This window comes from Cynocephalus volans, chromosome 3 (genome assembly GCF_027409185.1).
Source record: "Cynocephalus volans isolate mCynVol1 chromosome 3, mCynVol1.pri, whole genome shotgun sequence".
NCBI lineage: Eukaryota > Metazoa > Chordata > Mammalia > Dermoptera > Cynocephalidae > Cynocephalus > Cynocephalus volans.
In genome coordinates this window covers 53012801-53032923 of record NC_084462.1, presented here as the reverse complement: position 1 = coordinate 53032923, position 20123 = coordinate 53012801, and the positions used below count along the sequence as shown (strand labels likewise).

At 38.4% G+C, this 20123-nt stretch overlaps 1 protein-coding gene across 5 annotated transcripts in view; it reads right to left on the bottom strand.

The window, feature by feature from the left end:
* AGBL1 (AGBL carboxypeptidase 1) overlaps nt 1-20123 on the bottom strand; it is an 866292-nt gene that overhangs the window by 655887 nt on the left and 190282 nt on the right. For all 5 annotated transcript variants that reach the window (XM_063089333.1, XM_063089334.1, XM_063089330.1 and 2 more), the window contains one exon: nt 13467-13620. In XM_063089333.1, coding sequence (XP_062945403.1) covers nt 13467-13620 — 154 coding nt within the window. The remainder of the gene's footprint in view (nt 1-13466; nt 13621-20123) is intronic.

The following is a 20123-nucleotide window of genomic DNA, read 5'->3' as shown; positions in this document are numbered from 1 at the left end:
ATTAAAAGACAAAAACTGCCAGCCAAGAATACTTAATCCAGCAAGGATATCCTTCTGAAATGAATGACAAATAGTATATTTTATTTTCCAAACAAACAAAAACTGTGGGAGTTCACTACCCATGACCAGCCTTACAAGAAATTCTCAAGGCAGTACTGGGCCTGGTACCTTGAAAACAACCACCACTACCATGAATACTCAAGATTGAATAAAATTCACCAGTAAAATAAAATTTTAACAATAAAGAGAGGGAAAAAAGTTTATCCACTATTCTAAGAAACCAACAAACACAAAGACAAACAGTAAATCAGAAAGAAAGGAAAAAAGATATTTAAAACAACCAAACAAAAATCAATATAATGCAAGGGATAAATCAATACCTTTCAATAATAACTATGAATGTAAAATATTTGAATTCCCCACTCAAAAGACACCGACTAACTGGTTGGATTTAAAAGATGGACCCGACATTATGCTGCCTTCAAGAAACCCGCATCACCTGTAAAGACACGCAAAGACTAAGACTGAAAGGATAGAAAAAGTTATACCATGCAAATAGAAATGAAAAGAGATGGAGTAGCTATTCTTATATCAGATAAAATAGACTTTAAACCAAAAACCATGCAAAAAGATTAAAAAAAGACCACTATATAATGATAAAAAGATCTGTCCAACAAGAAGACATAACAATCATAAATATATATGCACCCAACATCAGAGCAGAGAGATTTATTAAGCAAACACTATTATACCTAAAGAAAGAGATGGACACTAATGCAATAACAGTAGAGGATCAAAACACCCCACTCTCAACATTGGACAGATCATCTAGATAAAAACAACAGAGAAACACAGATGTAACAACACTTTAGACCAGTTGGACTTGGCAGATATCTACAGAGCATTTCATCCAACAACCTCAGAATATCCATTCTTCTCATCAGCTCATGGAACTTTCTCCGGATAGACCACATGTTAGGTCACAAATCAAGTCTCAACAAATTTTTAAAAAATTGGAATTATTCCATGTATTTTTTCAGATCACAATGGATTAAAATTAGAAATCAATAACAAACAAAACTCTAGAAACTATACAAACACATGGAAATTAAACAACATTCTACTTAATGACATATAGATCCAAGAAGAAATTAAACAAAATCAAAAAATGTATTAAAACTAATGAAAATAATGACACATCATACCAAAACCTGTAGGATACTGCGAAAGCAGTACTAAGGGGGAAATTTATCCCATTAAATGCTTACCTCAGACGAATGGAAAGATGGCAAGTAAACAACCTAACACTTAACCTTAAGAATTAGAAAACAAGAACAATCCAAACCTAAAGTTAGTGGACAGAAAGAAATAACTAAGACCAGAGCAGAACTAAATGAAATAGAAACCTAAAAAATGATACAACAGATCAATGAAACAAAAATTTGGTTTTTTGAAAAGACAAATAAAATTGTCAAACCATTAAAAAGGCTAACTAAAAAAAAAGAAGAGAGAAGACACAAACAACAATTAGAGATGAAAATGGTTATATTACAACCAAAACCTCAGAAATACAAGGAATCATTAGAGACCACTATAAATGAATACATGCCAACAAATTTGAAAATCTGGAAGAAATGGATAAATTTTTGGGCACACATGAACAACCAAAACTAAGCCAAGAAGACATAGAAAAACTGAACAGACAGATAACAATCAAAGAGAATGAGCTGTTATCAGCAGTTTCCCCACAAAGAAAAGCCTAAGACGAGATGCCTTCACAGCAGAATTCTACTAAACCTTTAAAGAAGAATTAATACCGATCCTCTACAAACTATTCCAAAAAATTGAAACAGAAGCACCATATCAATAAAAATCAAAGACAAAAACCATATGATCATCTCTATAGATGCTGAAAAGCATTTGACAACATTCAACATTAATACATGATAAAGACTTTCTATAGAAGTAAAGTATCTCAACACAATTAAAGCTGTATATCACAAACCCACTGCAAATATCATCCTGAACAGGGAAAAAATGAAAGCTTTTCCTTGAGAACAGGAACAAGACAAGGATGCTCACTCTCGCCACTCCTATTCAACATAGTGTTGGAAGTACTAGCCAGAGCCATCAGGGAAGAAAAGGAAATAAAGGGCATCCAGATTAGAAAAGATGAAGACAAACTGCCCCTGTTTACAGATGACATGATCCTACATATAGAACAGCCTAAAGACTACAAAAAAAAATTAGAGTTGATAAATTATTTCAGCAAAGTTGCAGGATACAAAATCAAAACACAAAAATCAGTAGCATTTTTATATTTCAACAATGAACTCACAGAAAAAGAAATAAAGAAAACTAACCCATTTACAATAGCCACCAAAAAAATAAAATAACTAGGAATAAATTTAATCAAGGATGTGAAAAATCTGTATAATGAGAACTACAAATCACTGTTCACAGAAATTAAAGAAGACACAAGAAGATGGAAAGATATCCCATGCTCTTGGATTGGAAAAATTAACATTGTGAAAATGTCCATACTACCTAAAGTCGTCTACAGATTCAATGCAACCCCCATCAAAATTCCAATGACATTTTTCTCAGAACTGGAAAAAACATCCTAACATTCATATGGAATAAAAAAAAGACCACAAATAGGCCAAAGCAATCCAGAGCAAAAAAATAAAATAAAGTCAGAGGCATAACACTACCTGATGTTAAACTATACTACAAAGCTATAGTAACCAAAACAGTGTGGAACTGACATAAAAACAGACACACGGACCAATGGAATAGAATAGAGAATCCAGAAATCAACCCATGCAGCTATAGCTTCTGATCTTTGACAAAGCCACCAAGAGTACACACTGGGGAAGAGACTGCCTCTTCAGCAAATGGTGCTGGGAAAATTGGACATTTATATGTAGGAGAATGAAACTAGACCCATACTTCTCACCATATACCAAAATCAACTCGAAATGGATTAAAGAATTCAATATACATCCTGAAACAATAAAACTCCTTAAAGAAAACACAGTGCAAACACTCCAGGAAGTAGGATTGGGTACAGACTTTAAGACTGTCCCTAAAAGCACAGGCAATTAAAGGAAAATAAACAAATGGGATTATATCAAACTAAAAAGCTTCTGCACAGCAAAAGAAACAATCAACAGAGGGAAAAGACTACCAACAAAGTGGGAGAAAATATTTGCAAAATATACATCTAACAAAGGATTAATGACCAGAATATACAAGGAATTCAAACAAATTAACAGCACAAAAAGAAGTGACCCAACTAAAAACTGGCAAAAGGAGCTGAGTAGACATTTCTCCACAGAAGATATACAAATGGCCAACAGACCCATGAAAAAAATGCTCAACATCACTCAGCATTTGGGAAATGCAAACCAAAGCCACTTTGAGATACCATCTCACTCCAGTTAGGATGGCTAATATTCAAGAGACTGAGAATGATAAATGCTGGAGAGGATACTGAGAAAAAAGAACCCTCCTACACTGTTGGTGGGACTGCAAAATGGTGCAGCCTTTATGGAAAATCGTATGGAGGTTCCTCAAACAATTATAAATAGATCTACCATATGACCCAGCTATTCCACTGCTGGGTATATACTCAGAGGAATGGAAATCATCACATAAAGGGATACCTGTACTTCCATGTTTATTGCAGCACTATTTACAATAGCCAAGAGTTGAAGTCAGCCTAAATGCCCATCATCAGACGAGTGGATAAGGAAAATGTGGTATATCTACATGGTGGAATACTAGTCTCCTATTTAAAAAAATGAAATACTACCATTCGCAGGAACATGGATGGACTTAGAGAAAATTACAGTAAGTGAAATAAGCCAGGCATAGAAAGAGAAATACCACATGTTCTCACTTATTGTGGGAGCTAATAAAACTAAATAAGTAAATATAAAAATGAATGGAGGGGAAAAATAAGACACAATAATCCCAACAATTCCTTGAACTTGTAAAGACAAGTGAACAGATATGATGTTGGTGGGGGGAGGGGGAGAAGGAAGGAGGAATTGGTAAAGGGACATGAAAATCTACTATATTATATATTGATAAGTTAAAATAACAAAAAACGAAGTATAGAAAAACATTAAATAAAAAAATGAATAAATGCACAATATATCAAAATTCACAGGATGCAGGACTTATGCAGTGCTTAGAGGAAAATGTATACTTGTAAACACCTGTATTAGAAATAAGAAAAATCTCAAATCAGTAATGCAAACTTCTACCTTGAGAATATAAAAAAAGAAGAGCAAACTAAACCAAAACCAAATAAGGAATTAAAAAACAATAGAGAAAAACAACAAAAGCAAAAGTTTGTTCTTTAAAGAGGCCAACAAAATTTGCAAACCTTTATGTAGACTGGCCAAGAATAAAAGAGAGAAGATCAAAATTAACAAAATCAGAAATGAAGCAGGGGGCATTATTACAGCATCATTATGGGTTTTTAAGGAAAAAAGAATTTTTAAAAATGAAGAGAAACTAAGAGAGATAGCAGACAACCTTAAGCACACCACCATTTGAATTATGGATGTTCCAGAAAGGGAGGAGAAAAGAAAAGGCATGGAAAACTTATTCAGTGAAATAATAACAAAAAACTTCCCACATAAAGGGAGAGAAATGGACCTTCAGATCCAGGAGGCTCAAATATCCCCAAACGTATTCAACCCAAAAAGATCCTCTCCAAGACACATTATAGTCAAACTGGTAAGGCTCAAAGACAGAATCTTAAAAGAAGCAAGAGAAAAACACCAAGTCACCTATAAGGGAGCCTCTATCAGACTAACAGCAGAATCTCCAGCCCAGAAGAAAGTAGAATGATATATTAAAAATAAAAAAAAAATTTTTTTTTAAAAACCTGCCTGCTAAGAATACTGTACCCAGCAAAGCTATCCTTCAGAAATGAGGGGAAAATAGTGTACCTTCCAGGGGAAGGGTAACTTTTCAAGAGAGGTTACAGGCCCTGTATTGTGGGTAGGAGCAATAATAGGCTCAGGGACTTCATTTATTTGTTCAGTAAATATTTATTGTACACCTGTTTTATGCAGAAAATGTGTTAGTTCCTAGAGATACAATGGTGAAAAAATACAGCATGGTCTGTGCTTTCATGCAGCTCAGTCATAGGGGCTATGAAGAAAGTATAACCAAGTCATATGATAAATAGATTCTGGGTTGGGGAACACTAGTTATAGTGATCCAGGAAGGCTTCCTTGACCTGAACTAGACTAATATATGACAAGAAGAAATTAACCATGCAGACCTAAAGAGGAAACATATCGGATTCAAAAGAAATAGCAAATGAAGAGGTCCAGGGGAAGTAGTTAGGTTGCTGTGTTCAAGAAATAGAAAGAAGGTTAGTACGGATGAAGAGTATTGAGTGATGAAAAGGTAAGACACAGGCAGGAAAGACATGCTGAGTCTTGCAAAGGTGGTGAAATTTAGACTTACTAAAATTTTAGGAGTTATTAATGTAACATGACCACATGGGTACTCAAACCTTGGAGAAGCCTGGAATGTATTACTTGTAGTATAAACAATTACTCTTATGTAAGGGGAATTGTATCTTAAAGGTAAAAGAATTTTCCTTCTCATCATCATTGCACAGCTGAAAGAGGTGGTAGAGTGCAGGGGTTACAGTCGTAGGGTTTAGACAGTTTGGGTATAAATTCAAGCTCTAGCTCTTTCTTCATATATGACTTTCTCAGGGCCTCAATCTCATAACAAAATGGAGATAATAAGCGGAATTCTCTTTTATTCTTCCCTCACAGGGCTGTTGTGTGGAACGATTAGTCACATGTAAACACTTTGTAAACAGTTAATTATGTTAAAACAAGTAAATCATTATGTCGCATGATCAAATTTACAGGATAGAATGTTCTGAGATTGATTCTGATGAAACATAGTACGTGTTTCTGCTACAATAACCACACATAGTCAACTTTGGTATGCTTGCCAGTCGAAAAAATTGCTCACATAATACAAAATTTGTTTTATTTTCTCCTGAAATAAATTTTATTTCATTGCATGTTAACTTTACAATTATCTCTAGCCTGAGTTCTCATATAATTTGCAGGCCTCTGAAAATATGCATTTTCAAGTACTAAACTCATCCCCCCCCCAACAGTCTTACTCTCTTTCTTATTTTTTGTACACCTGTTTGTTGGCATTAAACTATCTACCCACTACCCAAAGTAGAAATATTTTAACTCCTTGCCTGTCATTTCTGCTCTCAATCACCAGGATCTCTCCTTTCTTAGACATGTCTCTGAAATTTAGACCCTTCCTTCCCATTGGCCTAGACCTATCCCCCTTTGGAACCTCATCACCCATGTAGATGACAAACAGTTGCTAATATTTCTTGAACACTCACTATGTGGCAGGCACTGTTCTAAGCCCTTTACAATCTTCAGATTGGTCCATGAGAAAGGTACTACTATCCACAGTTTTATAAATGGGAAACCATGGCACAGTGTTTAAGCATCATTTCCAAGGTCATACTGGTAATAAATGGCAGAACCAAGATTTGAACCCCAGTGAGTCTGAATCTAGAGTCTGAATGCTTAAGAGCTCCTCTGTGCTGGCCTCCATGACTCCACTATCTTCCTCACTCCCGAGTTAATGCCACATTACTGCCACAGAACCTCCAAAACGAATCTGATCTTGTCATTCCTCTGCTTTTAACAGTGTCCCATTAGCTGATCCTTGCCTTCAAGGGAAACTTCCTAACATGAATAAAAAGGTCATTTATCATTTAGCCCAACTTACCTTTCCCAACTTATTGTCTGTCTTCATAGTCAATCCACCACTCTGTAATCCTGGCACCCTAAGATTTCACAGCATCATGTCCAGGCCTCCTTGCCTCTACACATGCTATTTTTCTACTTGGAAAGACATTGCTCATTTCTCCACTTGTAGAAATCTGACTTCAAGATGCAGATCAAATGGCATTTGCACTGAATCTCAGTTTTATCATCCATAAAATGGGCACAGTAATATTTTCTTTCTTAATTCACATGGCAACTCCAAGGACCCAATGGTATTATGTAAAACCTTGTAAGAGGAAAATACTTACATGACAGGACATAAGCCAAGCTATTAAACTACAAGTTTTCACAAATCTTTCCTACCCTCTCCAATCAGCCTTAGAAGAAAGAAGGATGCTTTGCTTTCCTTTTATTGGAGTGACCAGGTTAAAAGGGCTAGAATGAAGATATTTAGTCAGCATAAATGTCATAGAGTTTTGAGGGTTTATGGTGAAAGAGGATGAGATTATTTTGAGTAACTATGTGTGCAGCTCAACAACAGTGAGAAACATGAAGAAAAGCATATTTAAGATGGTTTTTGCTATGTTTTTTATACTCTCCTTTTCATGTATTCTCAAGAAAGATTCCAATTGTTCTTCAAATAGTTTTTGGATTCCCAGATAAGGTTTCTTTGAAAGCAAAGCTATGTCAATATAAGACACCAAACATGTAGGGTTTATACAGGCTACCCTCATGGGTGTAAGTCCTCCTTTGATTTCCCCATGCAAATAAATCCTCTCCTCTGTGCCTCCCCTGAACTTTGTTTAGCCCATGGTTCTGGTATAACATGCTGCATTATAATCACCTGTTCACATGACTTTCACACACACACATTCCCTTAGATTGTAAGCACATCAATGACAAAGATTAAATAATATTTACTCTGTATTCCTAATATATATTATGGTTTCTAGACCTGGTCGCGTGGACAGAAAGGGGCACAGTTCAGTTTCTCTCAGTCTAACTACTTTTATTAAAGGTTTCCATGTACAGATGTCAATATGTTCTTGTAGTTAATATTTTTAGCTGTAATATTTGTCAGAGGAGCACTTTACAGCAAAAAAGGGGGAAAAAAAGACTTATCCAAAACAGAAAGAGGCCTGAGTGTTAGAACCACCTCTGCCACAACTAGCTAGGTTACCTAGACAGGGAAGTTCATGTTCCTGAGCCCAATCTCTCACTAGCAATTGAGAAATCTGGGCTTGATGAACTTTTAAGCCCTGAAATTTGGTGATCCCATACAAATAGTTGGCCCCACATGTCTCTGGGAGGTAACAAAACAAAACAAAACAAACACACGAATTTCGAGGAGTGAGAGTTTTTCACTTCACTTGAGTTTCTGTTTTACTTGGCCCACTGCTGTCCCTTCTAGCTCTCTGCAATGGAAAGCTCTGTTCTTCATACCTGATCAGGTGCCTCACAAGGAGACACAGGCCAGAGAGGACCGAAAATAATTTTTAAAGAAGCCAAAAGGGGAATTCTGTAACTGTGTATTTTTCCACTCCGTTCTAATTTAAAACCACTTACAAGTGACAAATCCCACCCGAGGCAGGTGCCGCATGGTAGCTCATTACACCCTCGGGACCCCATGTAAATCTTTTTTCTGAGAACAAGCTATTGTCTTCCAAGGAAAAGCTTTTAGCATAATGTCAGGCTGAATAGAACATTGCTTTTGTAGGATTATTTTTAAGAAAAAGAGAAAGAGAAAGGTATTCTTTAACACTGCAAATGCAGCCTCCCGCTTCCCCCACCTCAGGCCCCCTGGTAAAGAACAGCGTGTAAGCCACAGGAGACTGTGGCAGCGGAGTGGGGTTATCTCACCTACAGAGACATATAAAGGTTACACTCTGCTCTTTCAGGTTATAATAAATGCAGGAGGGAGGTGTCTCAGATGGCATAATAGTAGGTCCACCCCCGCCCATCCACCTTTGCTGTTTCCTGGCTTCTCACCAGTGAGCCAGTCAGTGACTATTCACTTGGAGAATGAGAGTTTCTATTAAGAGAATGACAATTTCCCTCAGAAAATTCCCACCGATTAGTTCCTTCTCTCAAATCACTCTTGACGACAGTCAGTGTTGTTACAGAGTCTGAACATATAGATGTCCAAATCAGCAATAAAGCTCCTGAGAAATATGAAGCAACCGTCACAGAGACATAACTCCTCAAACTAAGATGGGACTCAACTTTCTCTGGGCTGAAATAGTAACTTAGAATAGGAGGCTATGGGAAAAATATGGAGAAAATGGAAAAGTTCACAAAATGACGGCCGTCTTCAGTAAGCAGCGTGTTTTGACTGTACATTTCCAGCGAATTTTCCAGTGCAGGTAGAGCCTAAAGAGGGGGATATCTGGGAATGTGGGATAGAGACCTGGAGTCTTCTTTCTCCATGGCCACTCACTACCTTTGCAGCTGGTTATTCACCTTCAGGGAGTGGCCATCTGCAAAATGGAGATAAAGACAACATGTACAGGAAGGCCCAAAGGTCATGAGTAAGTGAATTCCACAGAAAGGCAGCACATTCTGTGCCAGAAGAAGAAGACAGGCATGGTTTGGGGAATGACTGAGTCTGGGAAAAGGTAGAACTACTCTCCTCTCTGTGTTTGGATTAATAATGACCTCCAGGACTCCTCTCCACTTCCACTAGTAAATCATGACCCCCAGGACTTTCTTTACTCTGAATTGCTCTCTAGTTCTGCTTAGATCCAACTTCTTCTCTCAGTTCAAATCCAAAAAAGCAGACATCACTACCACCACCCCCACCTGACCCCCCTCCACACACACATACCACACATCCCGTTCCCCAAGAGTACACAAACTAAAGATAACTTCTCAACTCTCTACCTGGAAGTGGTATATTCAAAGGGTACAGTAATCATAGTACCTATTAACATACAATGTGTGAAAGAATTTAACTAGGCTAAGAGTAACTATCCCAGAACACCACTAACCAATGGAGACTGGTCTCAGAAAGCACTAGAAACAATTTCCTGGATTGATCTTGCCTACCAAACTTATCCACAAACCTGCTCATCGGATGTCTTCTGTTCCAACCTGTGGGAACTTTGGTACTTTGGTCCCACTCTCTTACACTCTGTTCATTCCTCACTCTCACTCTGTGCCTGAGTCCTACTAGCTAGGGAGGGCTTGGACTTCCTAATTACCATTCATCACTAAGAGTCTCTGATGCTACACTGAGCTGTTAATCCTTTTGCAAGGGCTCCCTTTTGTCACCAAATTTCACCTTGAGCCCACCTCTTCCCTAATGGCTTCAGAGCCAGTTTCTCGGAGAATTTCACTGTTCACTGTCCCACTGACAAGGGCAAAGAGTGGCTTTCCTCTTGAAGACCTGCCAGCATGTTGGCTCTGAGGGCTCAAATCTCAAGGTGGAAAGTAGTGAATCATCTCTATTGGGACCATTGTGAGATGGCACTAGCCTCAGTTCTCCAAATAGTGATAAAGAATACAGCCAGCAAGTCTGGTGACTACAGAACTGAAAATATATTTGTAAAGAAAAGAAGACTAAATGTTTCCAGGAAAACAGCTTTTTTAAAAGAAAATGCTTTTGAAAAATAAATCAAACCAAATAACCACTTCTGGGAGACTCTCTGGAGTCCAGACCCTGGGAAGAACTAAAAGTAATCAATAAATTATCCTCAATAATCTCCAGGTCTAGGACTGTAGAACAGACCAGCAGGGCAATCAGCCCTGAGCAGGGGAGTTCCCCAGGGGCCTTATGCTCTTATTTCTTAGGTTTCTAAAACAAGACTCAAGTGATAATCCAGCACAGTGGAAAGAAAGTTTTTCAAGAGGCATGAGTGACAGCCACTGAACCAGAACTAGTCAAATCACAGGTAAATAGAATCCTGCACCCAAGCTGACCTAGTCCCTGGGAGAGAGGAAGCAGGTAAGACAATTTAAGCTCATCTGGAGGGAGCTCTGGAGGCATGAGCATCTTGAGCTGCTGGTTCATTTACTGCTTTCTCTCCCTAAATCAATACATCACATTCTGTGGTTCAAAGGAAGTTAAGTGGTTTTATTTCTGGTTTACAGGCATGGTTAATTGCACTTTGGAGAGTAGATGGTGTTTATGTTGTGCTAGGTTTCTTCTTCTTTTAGAAACATAGCAATGGCATGTGTTCATGTATATATCTCAACCTGCATGTACATTTTTATGATGTAGCCTAGCTGAGACTGTCCCCAGCAGTGCAGCCCAGGCCATGCAGTCTCAGCTCTGTGCTGAGATATGGGGGGGAGGGAGGTCTGAAGAAAGACCCTGAAGCCAAAAAAATCTTTTCCCCCCCTTCCTGCCCCAGTACCTGAAATATCCACCATGAAAATGCTGTTATTGAAAGAAAAATAAAATTTATTGTGAACAGGAAAAGAATCATATATTCGTTTGTGGCTAATTTAACATGAGTTGCTTTAACAACTAAGCTAGTTTCCAACAATTTGAGAACATACAACAGGGAAAAGAACAAGTTCTGGCTCAAAGAGTAAAGATAGAATGTTGTTGCTAAACACGTGTTATGGTGATGCAATCAGTACATTTATTCTGCACATGGATTCTGGAGTCAGAATAACAAGGATGGAAATCTGGCACCACCACTGATTATGGTTTTACCCCATGGTTTTACCTCATGTGTAAAATAGGAGGTCCTGAAATTAACTCCGATGATGAGAGATACATAATTCATACAAATCAGATTTTCAGTGAGTTAGCAAAATAGCTTGGAACTCTTCTTTCACAATTTAGAAAGAGGGGCTGGGATGAAGGAAGGGCCCCAGCCTTTGCCACTTTTTAGCTGTATAACCATCAATCACTCCCAGGACCAGCTACCCAATTCAGAAGGCGCAGTGCAAAATGAAAGTGCAGAGCCCCTGGCTTAAAACTTTTTAAAGAATTTCAAGATGCTGACAGAAGAGCATTAAACAAAGGGCATGACCCTTCTAAGCAGAGGATCTGTGGAGCTGTACAGAGGACCCACCCTTGAAGACAGCCCTAATTAGTCCTTTCACCTAAAACAGAACCCTGGTTCCCTTGGGATCCAGCTTAATGATTGTCACTCACAAGTGACAAAAAGAAAATGAACAGCATTCATCTGACCATCATAGGAGTCCTCCCTACTCCTGCTCAAGATACTTCTTGAGATGGACAACAGCTTACATAATCACGTGTTCACAGAAAAAAAAACTGTAATGACGTATGAGATTATATGTTTATTATAACTAATCTTGCAGTGCAAACAGAAACTAGCCTGCTTTGACTCATATAAGGGTGTACTAAGAGATATTTTCTCTCTCTTTTGTTTATACTGAATTATTTCCCAGAGTGCCAGATTATTTAGGGGACTTTGCCATGTTTCAAGTTCTCTCCGTAACGTAAAAGGATCCCTGTAGTTGTAATATTAACTGAAGCACCAATGTCAGCATAGACAAAAGAGCAAAAACAGAGACACCTCCATGTCATGATTATACAATGAAGTTCCATTCACTTCCTCTTTAGAAACAGAACCTGAAAAACACAGTCGTCCGCGCATGCACTTTCTGACATAAATAATTGCTCAGTGAAGGTTACCCTGGGAGGATTGTCACCTCTAACTCCCAAGCACTGCTCATCTGCCAAGTGGAAGACTCTGTGACTTACAGAAATTGTTCTTAAATGCATAAAACACATAAGAGAATTTTTGGAAAATCCCTTTTTATTCATTAAAACGTTTTAGGGCCTCATTAATTCAGATGGGATAATCAATTGTTGATTAGCCAAGCTGTTAAGCATCCATTGTCAGATGCTGATGGAGTGTGAGAAATTACATTTCGCATCCACCAAAGAGTCACCTGAATGTAGTTAACACCTCATCAGGTAAAGCTGTATCTTCTGGGGACAAATTAGCTGGGTTTTTATTCCCCATTCTTTTCTTCCATCTCCCAAACCTCTCTGTATTGCAAAGCATTCCTCATTCTACTTGGTTTTTCTTGCCTAGCTAAGGTCTGAAACTATGTCAGAGGCCATTTTCAAAGGATAGTTGGTGACAGGTCCATCAGGACTCTAACATTAAAAGGATGTGTCTGTGTGTGTATGTCTATGTGTCTGTGTGTTCATGTATCTCTTTGTGTGTCTGTGTGTATCTGTGCTTAAATTTGACTTTGGTTTTGTTTTGTAGTTCTAGGCTAGAGGCTCCTACATACCCTCAGCCCCTCATATCCAAGTAGCATTCAGGTTTTCAAGGTGGTTTTCAACCAGGGCTCATAGACTCAACTTCCCTCCTTTCCAAACTTTGACTGAAAGTAAAACAACAGCAGTGAGCATAATGAGAAAGTCCCTGGACTAGAGGTTGGAGAATGTGACTCAGAGTCCTGGTTCTGTTTTATGAGAGGAAGTAACCGTCACTGGTAATCTGCTCTCCATCCCAGCAAGTCACTGCATCTCCCTAACAGTATGCAATTCATTTTCTTTCCCTTTAACAAGAGAACAACATTAATATTTACCCTTTGTGTCACACCAAGAAGCATTGGGGTTGTGTTTCTATAAAGACAGACAAGACCTCAACCCTTTATGGAGCTTCTGTAGAGGACACCGTTAGTCAAGTCTTTCAAGAAGAGGGTCCCTGTTTTACTCACGGAATTGTTCTACATGATCAGCACTGTTTGACTCGGGCATGGCCGTGATGGTCACCAATGGACACAGATTCCCTCCCAGCGTCTGGCAGAGAACCTCCCGCCGGAAGTAGACCTGCTTGGGGTTGACAATTTTTTCCAGGATGTCAAGGTGAGTCTAGAGCAGAAATAAAGCAGGCATGGATATTATTAACATTTTTTATAATAATAATAGAAAACGGCAGCAACCACTTACATTTGCGTAACTCCTTACCCTTTAGAAGTATTTTTGTTAACCTAATTTGCTCAATATATGTTGAGCGCTGAGTGATTGAAAAAGAGCTAGTCTTATTACCTATAAGAAGGTCAGTGAGGCTGAATGGGAAGCAGAAATGATTTCCCGCATGTGTAGGCAAGTCACACTGAAAGCAAGACAGCAGGGGCAAAAAGCACTCTTCCCATCACTGTGTTTGGGAAGGATGTGGTTACCATGAAGACACAGCACACCCAGGCCACTGGGGAGAATGAGACAGAGCATTTCAGTGGCACAAAGTATTATTGGACCAAGCAAGAAGGAAAATCGGGAGCTATTGATTCAGGGGGATTGCTAAGCTAAAAAAACAACTAACTAGTAGCAAGTGATTTTTCCTTCCTTGCCTCCTTATTTAAATACTCGTTAAAAACACAGAATAATACAAAAATGAAGTAGTTGTTGATACTAGGACACCTGGCTAACAATCTTTAAGATCTCTGAAGAAATTTTCACTAACCAAAATAGTGGAACTAGTCACAAAAAGGCTCAGAGATTTTCCTCCACCGATACTGCATGCCCTGACAGCAAGAGCACAGAGACTTCAGTAACCAAAGAGGCAGAAGCTGCCCTCTGCAGCACTAGAACATCAGTGCATAGAAATCATGCTCCCAGCTGAAGATCCAAAATTGTCGCTACAATCAAGTAGGTATTGACAGGGCCAGAGAGAAACTGCCCATCTTGCTTCTTGGCAAATAACAAGCCTGCCAGTTAAATGAAACAAACACATACACCTTATGAAAATATTTATAAAATACTCATAAATATACGATGAAAAGGGGAGTAGTGCCCTCAAAAGATAGAGGGAGTATTTACATGTGGAAAGGATATAGTGACAGATGTGGTAGACAGAAGAAGGACCCTCGAAGATATCAGTGCTCTCACCTTCAGAACCTGTGATATGTTACCTCACATGACAAAGGGACTTTGCAGACATTCTGAAGATTAAGGTCTACTTGAGATGGGGAGATTATCCTGCATTATCTTATTGGGGTCAATCTAATCATAAGTGATTAAAAGCAGAGAACCTCTCCCAACTGCAGAGAACCAAAGAGATGGCAGCAGAAGAAGGACTCAGCCAGCCATGGCTAGCTGTGAAGACAGAGGAAGATGCCATCAGCTAACGAATGCAGGTGGCCTCTCAAAGCTGGAAAAGGCAAGGAAGTTCCCCCAGAGCATCCAGAAGGAATGCAGCCCCACACCGTGGTCTTTGCCCAGTGAGACCCCTACCAAACTTCTAACCTAAAGAGCTGTAAGATTTTTTTTAAATATATTGTTTAAGCCACTAAATTTTTGATAATTTCTTACAGCAACAATAGACAACTGATGCACCAAGACACAAGAATTTTGTAAACTAAGTAAAAATCCCAGCATTTGGATAGAAATAGACTAAAACCTATTTGTACTCACTGAAATATTCATATTGCAAGGGAAAGGAAAAAGTGCCAAGGAAAAAACGATTACCAGAAAATTCTGTAGCTTTTCCTATAGCCTTGGGGACATCTGAAAATTTGACGCTGGGTCATTTCTTCCTTAAAATTGAGAACCAAAATTGTCTACCTCCATGCAGCCTAATTTCTACATTAATATGAGTTGATCATTCCTCTGCCTTCCTCGGCATAATCTTACTTCTGGAAATTCTTGCCCAGGAAAATAAAAATTACAAATAAATGTATTGTTCATTTCAGGAATATATCATCAGTTCTTCAACAGAAAGCATCTGCTGATCTTTGATCCAAGACTTTGATCCAAGATTCACGATCTTTGAGCCCTTCTCAAAATCCTTCACAGCACCCACCAATCTTAAACAATTATATCAGGATCCTTATCCAATCCTAACCAAGTCCCCACATTAAAATATCCGCCTTTATATAAGACTTTAAAGTCCTTACAAATATTCCCACTTTGTTCGTCCCCCTTTGAGACGCTATCAAGATTCTGTCACAGTCTCCCTTGTCAAGTACATTAGCTTCCTGCTGCTGCTACTATAAGTCACCACAAATTTAGTAGGTTAAGACAAAATAAATTTATTGTCTTACAATTCTGGAAGTCAGAATTCCAAAGTGTGTCTCGCTGGGCAAAAATCAAGGTGTCAGCAGGGTTACATTCTTTCTGGAGGCTGCAGAGGAGAATGCCTTGCCTTTTCCATCTTCTAGAGGTTGCCTTCACGCCTTGGCTCATGGTGCCTTGCTCCACCTTCAAAGCCAGAAATTGTTTTGACCTCTGTTTCCATTACATCACATCTTCTCTGGCTCTGACTCTCCTGTCTCACTTTTCCATTTATGAGTACCCTCATGAATACACTGGGCTTTACCTGGTAATCCAGCATAATCTCCCCTCTCAAAATCCTTGATCACACCCCCTTCTCAAAATCCCTGACCACAATCCCTTTACTATGTAAAGTAACATCTTCACAGGTTCCAGGTATTAGGATGTGGGCATCTTTGAAGGGCCATTATGCTGTCTACCACACCAATGTAAGCAATAAACTCAACTGTATCTTAGAAACAGTTTGTTCTGCTAATGTTTCAGGCAGCTAGCATTTGACACAAATACTAAGTAGAGAAACTGTAAGAAGCACGTCTATCCCAGATTTAAGATAGATGAGTACTCAGCTGAGGCCCATGTATTTGACCAAATCTTGTACTTCATTGTTATGAGTGCTCATCAGGTAACTAGTACCAGCTATTGATGAGACGCACCTGCACTGGAGATTGGGACATAGCCTCGTACCCCTGAGAGAACAAGGTGACTAACTAATTGCACACACACAAACACACACACAACAGAGGGGCCTAGGCAACCAGCTAAGTATGAGAGCTGAAGAGATTCAGAGCTGATGGCTTTCCTAGGCTGAGATGGCCCATGCCCACTCAGCCTCATGTCCCACGACCACACAGTTCTATAGTGAAGAGAGACTGGGACATAGGAAGCTGCAGACCTACACTGAGCCCTTTCTGTGCATGCTGTGTTGTTGCCTTCACTGTAAACTCTCTTAAGGATGAGTATGTTTGCTTCTGGGTAAAGCCAAGTCTTGCGTGTTTGATTGCCAATCTAAACCCAACACCACTACTGCTCATGAAGCAGAATGGGGCTTGCAATAAAGATTATGCTTTAAAAGTGTATGTTGTGTGTGTGCGTGTCTGTGTGTCTGAGTGTGTCTGTATGTGTCTGTGTGTGTCTGTGTGAAAATATACCTCTTGTGCATATACTACACACAAAAAATATTCTTGGCTCATACTTCCTTCTGCAACACTACATGCCAGAGCAAATGGAAAAATTTAGAATATGAAGGTAGAAAGGATAATACCCCAATAAGCCTCTATCCAGCCAAGTTTTTGCTCATGAACAAATGTAGCATACTTGCTCAGATATGAAAGAGTTCAGAAAACGTATCACCTTATTTTCATTGAAAATAATGACTTGAAGACATGCTTCAGCTGCCCCAAAATCAAACTAAAGAATATAAAAGGACTATTTTAAAGTCCAGTTAAACAAGCTTTAAGTCTAAATGACTTTTTAAAATATGGCTATAAATAATCCAAACATAAAAAATATTTCTTTAGGGAGAAAATATACAGCATTAAATTTTGATGTTATCACCTGGCTCTAAAAATTTAAAAGAGATGTGCAAGGTAGGAATAGAGTGAAACAAAATATTAGCTTTTTCAACTTACAGGGATCCAATAATACTATTTAATTCTTGACAATGGAAAGGCAGTATAGCAAGATGGCTAAGAAAGCAAGCTCTTGGGTCAGACTGTCTGGGTTCACATTCTGGCTGTGAGAAAGCCATGGAAATTTTATGTAAATTCATTTTTATTATTATAACGTAGTTGATTATACATATCTATGGTGTACAGAGTTGAATAGCAATGGCTGTGTGCATTGCAATTCTCAAATCAGGATAATTAGTACATTCAACAATATACAATGTAATTGTTTTTCATGTCGCTTTACCACTTCCTCCCTTACACTTTCTCCCCCTCCCCCTTTCCCACCTCTGGTAACCTCAGTACTGTTCTCTCCTTTTGAAAGTTCAACATATTACTGTGATTGGTGTATCTATCTTTCTTTTTTTATTTATTTGTTTATTTTTTAGCTCCCCCTTATGAATGAGGACATGCAGTATTTCCTTTCTGTGCCTGGCTTATTTCACTTAATTTTCTCTAGGTTCATCCATGTTGCTGAGAATGGCAATAATTTCATTATTTTTTATGGCAGAGTAGTACTCTATTGTGTAAATATACCACATTTTCCTTATCCAATCATCCATCAATGGATATTTAGGTTGGTTCCAACTCTTGGCTACTGTAAATAGAGCTATGATGAACATGGGAGTGCAGATATCCCTTCAACATGATAATTTCCATTCTTTTGGCTATATACCCAGCAGTGGAATTGCTGGATCATATGGCAGTTCTGTCTATAGGTGTTTGAGGAAACTCCATACTGTTTTCCATAATGGCTGCACCAATTTACACTTCCACCAACAGTGTAGGAGAGTTCCTCTTTCTCTGCATCATCACATGCATTTGTTGTTCTCCGTCTTTTTGATAATACCCAGTCTAACTGGGTTGAGATGATGTCTCAATGTGGTTTTGATTTGCATTTCCCTGATGATGAGAGATGTTGAGCATTTTTTCATGTGTCTGTTGGCTATTTGTATATCTTCCTTTGGGAAATGCCCTATTTAGCTCCTCTGCTGTTTTTTAATTGGGTTATTTGGGGGGGGGGGTTACCATTAAGTTGTTTCAGTTCCTTGTATATTCTGGCTATGAGTCCTTTGCTAGATGCCTAGTTGGCAAATATTTTCTCCCAATCTGTAGGTTGTCATTTTGCTCCAGAGAAGCTTTTTTCTCCCACTTTTTAGGTTGTCTTTTGCTGTAAAGAAGCTTTTTAGTTTGATATAATTCCACTTGTTTATTTTTCCTTTTGTTGCCTGTGTTTGTGGGGTCATAATCTTAAAGTCTTTTCACTGTCCTACTTCCTGAAGTGTTTCCCTTATGTTTTCTGTTAGGACTTTTATAGGTTCAGGTCTTATACTTAAGTCTTTAATCCATTTTGCACTGATTTTGGTATATGGTGAGAGGTACAGGTCTAGTTTCATAATTCTACACATGGATGCCCAGTTCTCCCAGAACCATTTATTGAAGAGGCAGTCTTTTCCCCAATTTATGTTCTTGGTGTCTTTGTCAAAGATAAGTTGGCTGTAAGCATGTGGGTCGATTTCTGAGTTCTCTATTCTTTTCCATTAGTCTAACTGTCTGTTTTTATGCTAATACCATGTTGTTTTGATTACTATAGCTATGTGGTATAATTGGAAGTCAGGTAGTGTAATGCCTCCAGCTTTGTTTCTTATGTTCAGGATTGCTTTGGCTATTTGGGATCTTCTGTTGTTCCATATGAATGTTAGGATTGTTTTTTTCTATTTCTGTGAAGAAAGCCACCGGTATTTTGATGGAGATTGCATTGAATACATAGATCACTTTGAGTAGTATGGACATTTTCACAATGTTAATTCTTCCAATCCAAGAGCATGGAATGTCTTTCCATCCTGTTGTGTCCTCTTTAATTTCTTTCAGCAGTGATTGGTAGTTCTCACTGTAAAGATCTTTCACCTCCTTGGTTAAATTGATTCATAGGTATTTTATTTTTTTGGTGACTGTTGTAAATGCATTAGCTTTTTTATTTCTTTTTCTGCTCATTCATTACTGGAGTATAAAAACACTTCTGATTTATTCATGTTGATTTTGTATCCTGCTACTTTACTCAAATCATTTATCAGCTCTAAGAGATATTTTTGTTGAGTCTGTAGGCTTTTCTGTATAAAGGATCATGTCATTCTGCAAACAGGGACAATTTGACTTCATCTTTTCTAATCTGGATGCTCTTTATTTCTTTCTCTTGCCTGATTGCTCTGGCTAGTACTTCCAATAATATATAGAATAGTAATGGTGTGAGTGGGCCTCCTTGTCTTGTTCCTGTTCTTAAAGAAAAGCTTTCAGCTTTTCCCCATTCAGGATGACATTGTTGGTGGGCTTGTCATATATGGCTTTTACTGTGTTGAGATACTGTCCTTCTACACCTAATTTGCTGAGCATCGTTATCATGAAGGGATGCCCAATTTTGTGAAATGCTTTTTCTGTATCTTTTGAGATAATCATGTGGTTTTTGTCCTTGAGTTTGTTGATGTGATGTATCACATTTATTGACTTGCATGTGTTGAACCATCCTTGCATCGCTGGCATGAATCCCACTTGATCATGTTGTATAATTTTTTGATGTGTTACTGTATTCTGTATGCTAATTTTTGTTGAGGATTTTTGTGTCTATGCTCATCACAGATATTCGCCTATACTTTCCTTTTT